Below are 7,877 nucleotides of genomic sequence, written 5' to 3'. Positions count from 1 at the left end.
GCTAAGGCCTGGTGCACGGCATGCTCTGGTGCATTGGCACGGCTGGGTGTTCTAAGGCCTGGTGCACAGCACGCTCTGGTGCAGTGGCACGGCTGGGTGTTCTAAGGCCTGGTGCACGGCACGCTCTGGTGCAGTGGCACGGCTGGGTGTTCTAAGGCCTGGTGCACGGCACGCTCTGGTGCATTGGCACGGCTGGGTGTTCTAAGGCCTGGTGCACGGCACGCTCTGGTGCATTGGCACGGCTGGGTGTTCTAAGGCCTGGTGCACGGCACGCTCTGGTGTAGTGGCACGGCTGGGTGTTCTAAGGCCTGGTGCACGGCACACTCTGGTGCAGTGGCAGGGCCAGGTGCGGCCTGGGGCACGGCGGACTGCCACCTGGCAGGCCTGCATGGCTCGAGGCCGGCGGCGGTGCCGCCGCCCTGCAGGCATGGGGCGGGGCCGGGTGCGGGCCGCGCCACACGTCCGCGGCCGCCCTGCCGGGAAGTGCCAGGCCCGCCCTGCGGGGCGGGGCCGCGGAGCGGATCTAGTCCCCGCGCGCCCAGCGCCCTGCACACACCAGCGCCATGCGCCGCTGTCGGCCGCGTTGCCTGCTGCTGGCGCTGCTGGGGGCGGCGGCGCTGCTGGTCCCCGGGGCGGCCCCCAGCTCGGCGGAGAAGAGGTGCTTTTGCCAGGTGAGAGCCTGCGGGCCGGCCTCCTGCTGCGTGCCCCTGCGGGTCCATCTGTCCTGCCCCCGCCCTTCCCCTGCTGCGTGCCCCTGCGGGTCCATCTGTCCTGCCCCCGCCCTTCCCCTGCTGCGTGCCCCTGCGGGTCCATCTGTCCTGCCCCCGGTCCCCTCCCCTCCCCTCCCTTCCCTTCCCTTCCCTTCCCCGCGGTCGGTCGGTCCGTCCTCCTGCTGCGCCTACCCCGGCTGTGCGCCTGTCCTCATTCTCTTCCTTCCTGCCTCTTTGTCCTCTCCCCCCTGCACCTCCCCGCGGGGTCCGTCTGTCCATCTCCCTGCCACTCCCTCCCCGGGGGCATCACAGTGCCTGTGTTCTGCCCTCCATCCACACACCCAAGGTGCCTGCATGCTTCTCTGTCTGGTGGGGGTGCCCCCAACCTGTCACAGCCTCCGCTACCGGTCTCCTCCCATTATTTCTCCTGCCCTGCTGGGCACTGACTCATTTATCTCTTCCTTGTCTCGTGTTGTGAGAGAGGGTTTCTAGAGCTGCGTGCTGTGCGGCTAGGGCCGGCTTGGCAGGGCTGGAGTTGAAGGTCTCTGTCACAAGTGGCCGAGGGTTGTGATGGATCCTCCATTGCTCACACCTTGTCAATCAAGTAACAAAGAGGAAGCCGTGCTAGTCTATACACTATCAAAACAAAAAGCAGTCAAGTAGCACTTTAAAGACTAGCAAAATGGTTTATTAGGTGAGCTTTTGTGGGACAGACCCACTTCTTCAGACCATAGCCAGACTCTGTGCTTTAAATATTGAGTCTGTTCTTGTCAGTCGAGGGGGATGTTTCCCTAAAAGCCTTGCTCTGAGGCTATGTCTATACTAGACCTAGAAGTCGACTGCCAAGAGGCAGTTTGAACTACGCCACTTGCGTAGCTAAAATTCATTTATCCCTGGTCCACTTCCATGTCTGTTCACACGGAGGAAGGTTGATGGGAGTGTTTCTCCCCTCAACATTCCTTATTCCTCACGTCTCGCAAGGAGTGCAGGGGTTGACATCAATGGAAAATGAAACACCGGAAGATTGACGCTCAGCAGGTTGATCTTCAGCTGTAGTGTGGTGCTAGCCTAAAAAGTATTTGGGGAGTGTTCTCTGGCCTATCAAAAGTAACAAGCAGTCAAGTAGCACTTTAAAGACTAACAAAATAATTTATTAGTTGATGAGCTCTGGCCTGTGTTATATGGGAGGTCAGACTTGGTCAAGCGTCTGCAACCTGTGGCTTTGGAGCCGCACGAAGGACTTCTTTGTGGCTCCCAGCGCTATAATTGCCAAGTTTTTTAAAAACAAAACAAAACAAAAAAACTTTCTGATTATTTTTGATAAATGGTGAATGTCTAAAAGCCTAAAAATGAACAACTCCTCTGTAAATAGCAAACGGTATGTGACCTTGAAACGTTGGATAACTCTCCTTCAGGTCCTCCAAAGAAAGAGAGAAGGTTCAGCGTGACAGTCAGGAAGACAGTGGTACAAACACACACGTAAAGTGAGAGGAAATGGAATATGTAAAAAGTTTGTGAATGTCCTGCAGTAAACACGTAACATATTCCAGATCATTGTGTGTGCTCTGTGCTGAAAATAGGGGTTACAAAAAGGATAGGTTGACTTCTTGCATTCGCGTGCCAGTGCGGCTCTTGAATTGTTTAGTTTTTTACTGAATTGGAAAAAATGGCTCTTCTTGCTATTTGGGTTGCCGACCCCTGAACTAGGTGATCCAGTGGTGCCTTCTGCCTTTGAAATCTATGGAGCTGTGAAACCATAAGCACAGCACAGAACAATCATACTTGGTGCCTCCTAGAGCCCCCCCTGCCAGTGTCCTCATGAGCTGGGGGGACCCAGTTTCAGGGGGTGAGAGACAGTGCAAGTTGCAGTCTTATTTATAGCCCTTAGACCAGGAATAGTCCATAGGTGCAATGCAGGCCAAGGCTAGGCAGCCAAACCCTTTGAAATTGGACCCAGAAATCTTGTTACTGTTTTCTCTGAAGTCTGGATTTTGATTATACCTTGACCAAGAAAGTTGGACCTTGACACAAATAATTGGTTACCTCTTGTCTAAGATGTTTTAAGAATAGTCTCAGAGGGGTATCTGTTATTCTGCAGCTTCACAAAAACAAGCAGTCCCGTAGCACCTTAAAGACTGACAATTTTAGTTATTAGGTAAAGAGCTTTCATGGGTTAGACCCACTTACTCATATATTCAGACTCGAGTAGGTAATAAGAATCCAAAGATAATGGGAGGGGGAGGGAAGAAACGAGGGATGGGAGGACCACCTGTCATGAATAGGACCAGTAGAATTAGATTCTTCCACTGGTCCTATAAATGACAGGTGACCCTCCCCCTTCCCATAGACCCCGTCCCCTTCCCATGTAAACTTTGGGTTCTTATTATTTATTCCAGTTTGAAAATCTGAAGAAGTGGGTCTTACCCACAAAAGCTCATTAACAGATTTATTTATTAGGTAGTCTTTATGGTGCTACAGGACTACTTGTTTTTTTTATTTCAAGAATGGGCTTCAGTAGCGTATCTAAGGGTAAAATCATCATTCCCAGGAGCTATTCCTTGTGCTTCTGACATTCTGACCAGAGAGGAGACCAAGAGAGAAATTTTGACTGGTGTTGAAATTTATCCTGAGTAAAGCCTCTACAGAAGAATGTAAGAATGGTCTGACCCAGTCTGGCCAAAGGTTCGTCTAGCCCAGTATCCTGTCTTGGGACAGCGGCCAGTGCCACATGCCCTAGAGGGAATGAACTGAACAGGTAATCCCCACGTAATCTCTTCCCTGTCACCCATTCCCAGCTTCTGACAAACAGGGGTAGGGACATCGTTCTTGTGCATCTTGGCTAATTACCATTGATGGACCTAACCTCTATGAACTTACCTCGCTTTTTTAAATTTTATTTTATTATTTAAAAAAAAAACTGTTGTAGTTTTGGCCTTCTCAGCATCCTCTGACAAGGAGTTCCACAGGTTGACAGTGTATTGTATGAAGAAATACTTCCTTTTGTTTGTCTTATACCTCCTACCTATTAATTTGGTTTAGTGATCTCTAGTTCTTGTGTTTTGAGAAAGAGTAAGTAACTCCTATTTATTCACTTTTTCTATAACTGGCATGATTTTATAGCCCTTATATTCCCTCCCCGTTAGTCCTCGCTTTTCCAAGATGAAAAGTTCAAGTCTTATTAATCTCTCCTCATATGACAGTCCTTCCAAATGCCTAATACTTTTTGTTGCCTTTTCCTGAACTTTTTCCAGTGCCAAGATACCATTTTTGAGATAAGGCGACCACATCTGTGAACAGTATTCAAAATCTGGGCATACCGTGGATTATACAGAGGCAATCAGATATTCTCTGTGGTTTTTCTTTATGCCTTCCATAATGATTCCTAACGTTCTGATTGCTTTTTTCACTGCTACTGCACATTCAGTGGATGTTTTCAGAGAAGTAGCTACAGTGAAGTCTCTTGAGTGGCAACAGCTACTTTAGCCTCCATCATTTTATATGTATAGCTGGGATTATGTTTTCCCATGTGCATTACTTCGCATTTATCAACTTTAAAATTCATCTCTCTCTTTTTGTTGCCCAGTTACCTAGTTTTGGGAGATCGTTTTGAAGCTCTTCACAGTCTGCTTTGGACTTAACTATCTTGAGTAGTTTTATATTATCGGCAAATTTTGCCACCTCACTTTATACCCATTTTTCCAGATCATTTATGACTATATTGACTAGGATCAGTCACAGTACAGGCCCATAGGAGACACCACTAGTTATCTCTCTGAGTTCTGAAAACTGACCATTTATTTCTACCCTTTGTTTCATATGTTTTACCGAGTTATCAGTCCATCAGAGAACCTTTCCTCTTAACCCATGACAGCTTACTTAGCTCATGAGCCTTTTTGTGGCAATGTTAGCTTTTCCACATTCCATGTGCTGGGGTCATATTCTCAGCTGTTGTAAAGTGGCACAGCTCCATTAACTTCAATGATACTATGCTGACTTTTATGAGTAGAGGATGTGTCCTGCTGTGTTTTAACTATACATTTAACGGGCTAAGCAGCAATCAGTGCTATGTATGCCCAACATCAGGACCTGCTCTTACAATGGAATTTATATGAATGGACCCCACGTGGAATACCCTTGATTTCAGAGGATTTTGTATTGGTTCATTTGCAGGATTTGAGTTCTGGATGAGGTAAAATTGAAATGAAGTACTTAACACTTTCTTTTTTTGACCCAGATTTAAACCTTGCAACCACAATATTGCAAGAATGGGTTTTTCATCAACTTCCTTTCTTTTCCATATGTAACAAAGGAAGTGGGAAATGAAGAAACTATAGAATTGCACAATGCGCTTAGGTTGATAGTAACTTTCATCTACACAGCCCCTCCCTTTTGTTGTTCTCTGAGACCATGGATGTGATATTTAAATGTCGGACATAAACGGCTGATAAAGAATAAAAAATGTTCTTCGTTAAAGATGTTTTGGCTAAAGATAACTATAAAGACTCAGTAGTAATTGGGAGAAAAGAGCATTAATTAACACAAGTGCAAGTCTAATGAAAAGCAAACACAGCTGTAGAAAGTGTTATGGGACAGACGGTATAAACAGGTAAGTGGAACTGTGCTTTCCATCTGCACATTGAAGTGTTTGTTCTTTTTCCTTTGGGTGGGAATGGCTGGCACTATGTCCTATATGTCTGAGCTCTCTAAAGTCAGATTTTTCTGCTGTCTTTTTTTTTTTTTTAAATATAATTTTTATTTATATGTACATATTTAATAATCAAGGTATTCCAAACTTGATCAACTTCACAAAGCAGGGGTTTGGTTATGTGCTGGTGGCATATTATGTAAAGAAAGGGAATCGTTTTTATGACCTCATGAGCTCAGACATTGTAGTGGATGACACTGGAGGTGTTGCTGAAGATGTAAGATAAAACTAGCTCTCGGAACATTTCAGATGCAGGACCAAATAGGTGTGGGGTCTGGGAGGCTCCCCATGGTGGGGAAAGAGGAGCATAACTTATTTGACTGCTAAGTTACAGTTGCTTTATATTAAAGCCACTGCCACCACACGGTTCTGAAACTGTATCAGAAACAGCCATGTGTAACTAAAAACAACTTGACAATTTCACATAATATTGCTGCTTCACCATCTGTCTCCACAGCACTAAATGTCATTTCACCATCCTGGTTCCAATAACTCTGCAAACCGCTCATCCTCTGTTCAGATATTCTAACAGAGAGGTAGCTGTGTTAGTCTGTACTCCAACAAAAAAGCAGCAGAAATGTAGCACTTTAAAGACTAACAAAATGATTTATTCGGTGATGAGCTTTCGTGGGACAGATCCACTTCTTAAGATCAGTACAAGAACTGGGTCTCTCCCACGAAAGCTTATCACCGAATAAATCATTTTGTTAGTTTTTAAAGTGCTACATTTTTGCTGCTTTGTTTTGTCAGATATTTTAGTTTATGAAGCGTTAAATGCTTTAATCAAGCATTAGTCAACTCTTCCCAGCAATGTACTGCATATATGTTTACAGAGCTGTATAGCTGCTTGGTGGAAACACTGCTGCTGTTGGATGGGTAATCTGGATTTTGATCAAGCCTTGTGTGGTGAGGCCACAAGACAAGACACGAAAACTCATCTTCTGCTCTACTCTGCACGGGTTAGGCCCCAGTTGGAGTACTGTGTCCAGTTCTGGGCCCTGCATTTCAAGAAAGATGTGGAGAAATTGCAAAGGGTCCAGAAAAGAGCAACAAGAATGATCATAGGTCTAGAGAACCTGATTTATGAAGAAAGGCTGAAAGAACTGGGCTTGTTTAGTTTGGAAAAAAGAGGATTAAGGGGGAACATGATAGCGGTTTTCAGGTATCTAAAAGGGTGACATAAGGAGGAGGGAGAAAACTTGTTCTTCTTGGCCTCTGAGGATAGAACAAGAGACAATGGGCTTAAACTGCAGCAAGGGAGGTTTAGGTTGGACATTAGGAAAAAGTTCCTAACTGTCAGGGTGCTCAAAGACTGGAATAAATTGCCTAGGGAGGTTGTGGAATCTCCATTTCTGGAGATATTTAAGAACAGGTTAGATAAATGTCTGTCAGGGATGGTCTAGACAGTACTTGGCCCAGCCATGAGGGCAGGGGGCTGGACTCGATGACCTCTCAAGATCCCTTCCAGTCCCAGCATTCTATGATTCTATGGTTCTGCTGATCAGTGTGATAGGCCTAGTGGCTGTCAAGTTTCCAGAAGGCAACACAGGAAAGGAGAGTCTTTTGGGAAGGATTTGGAGGAGGAGAATAAGACAGTTTTGTGGATGTCTTTGTGGATTTCCTCCCAAGCGGTAGGGACGGTGAGTGTCTTGTTTTAAAAAAACAGGAATGAGTAGGTGATGTAGGCTGACGTCATGGCCCGACTGAAAGTGTGAATAGACATTTTGGTAGTCAGTAAGAGGTGATAGGGCTAGGCTGTGAAGAACCTTGCATGTGAAGACAAGGAGCCTGTGTCTGATGAGATAAAGAAGGGGGAACAAGTGGAAGGATGCAGGGAAGTGGTGACCTGGGCAAAGAGAACGATTTCATTAAGTTTGTGTTTTCACGTCCTGCCGTGACCACTGAGACAGGAAGTCAAACCTCTGGATGCTCCAGAGTCATTCTGAGTAAGCTCTGGGGAGTAAGCCGATGTGCATCTTTTAACGCTGCTGCCAGCTGCAGCTCCCCGTGACAAACACATGCTTTAAAATGTCCCTCGATGCAACTTCTGCCAGCACCGTGTAAGATGCTGCCAGGGAAGCAACAGGTGAGATGCTGCTGAGTGTCGAGCTCCGCACCTGGCTTCTGGAGCCACCAGATTGTCTAACGCAAAAGACCTACAAGCCCAGTCTCATCCCTCACGTCATACAGGAATTGCCTGGATGAGGTGAGGGAGGGAAAGGTCTGACTGGATCCCAGGGTACTGGTGCTGTGGCAGAAACCAGGCTTACGGGTCTCCTTAACTGAAGATCCTCCTCTGGCCATGAGCTGCCAGCTCAAGAATGCAGACATCCTGAATTTGAGTGGGGTGCCACAGGCAGGAAGAGTTGGGAGGTGGGCTAGAAGGTGCTCCTCATTCCATCCCTGGAGGTGGCCCCAGTTCCCAGTCTGGCTGCTGGTGGCGATGGCAGGGTAACATGTCA

General features: G+C 46.8%; 1 protein-coding gene across 1 annotated transcript in view; it reads left to right on the top strand.

Annotated features, from left to right (window-relative positions):
* The first annotated feature begins 497 nt into the window (after positions 1 to 497).
* ERO1A (endoplasmic reticulum oxidoreductase 1 alpha) overlaps positions 498 to 7,877 on the top strand; it is a 42,125-nt gene continuing 34,745 nt past the window's right edge. The window contains exon 1 of the mRNA XM_074998518.1: positions 498 to 671. Within this exon, the coding sequence (XP_074854619.1) occupies positions 564 to 671 (108 nt within the window). The 5' untranslated portion in view covers positions 498 to 563. The remainder of the gene's footprint in view (positions 672 to 7,877) is intronic.

Source organism: Carettochelys insculpta, chromosome 6 (assembly GCF_033958435.1).
Source record: "Carettochelys insculpta isolate YL-2023 chromosome 6, ASM3395843v1, whole genome shotgun sequence".
Classification (NCBI taxonomy): domain Eukaryota; kingdom Metazoa; phylum Chordata; order Testudines; family Carettochelyidae; genus Carettochelys; species Carettochelys insculpta.
Note: the sequence above shows the minus strand (reverse complement) of the source record. Positions and strands in the feature narration are given on the sequence as shown.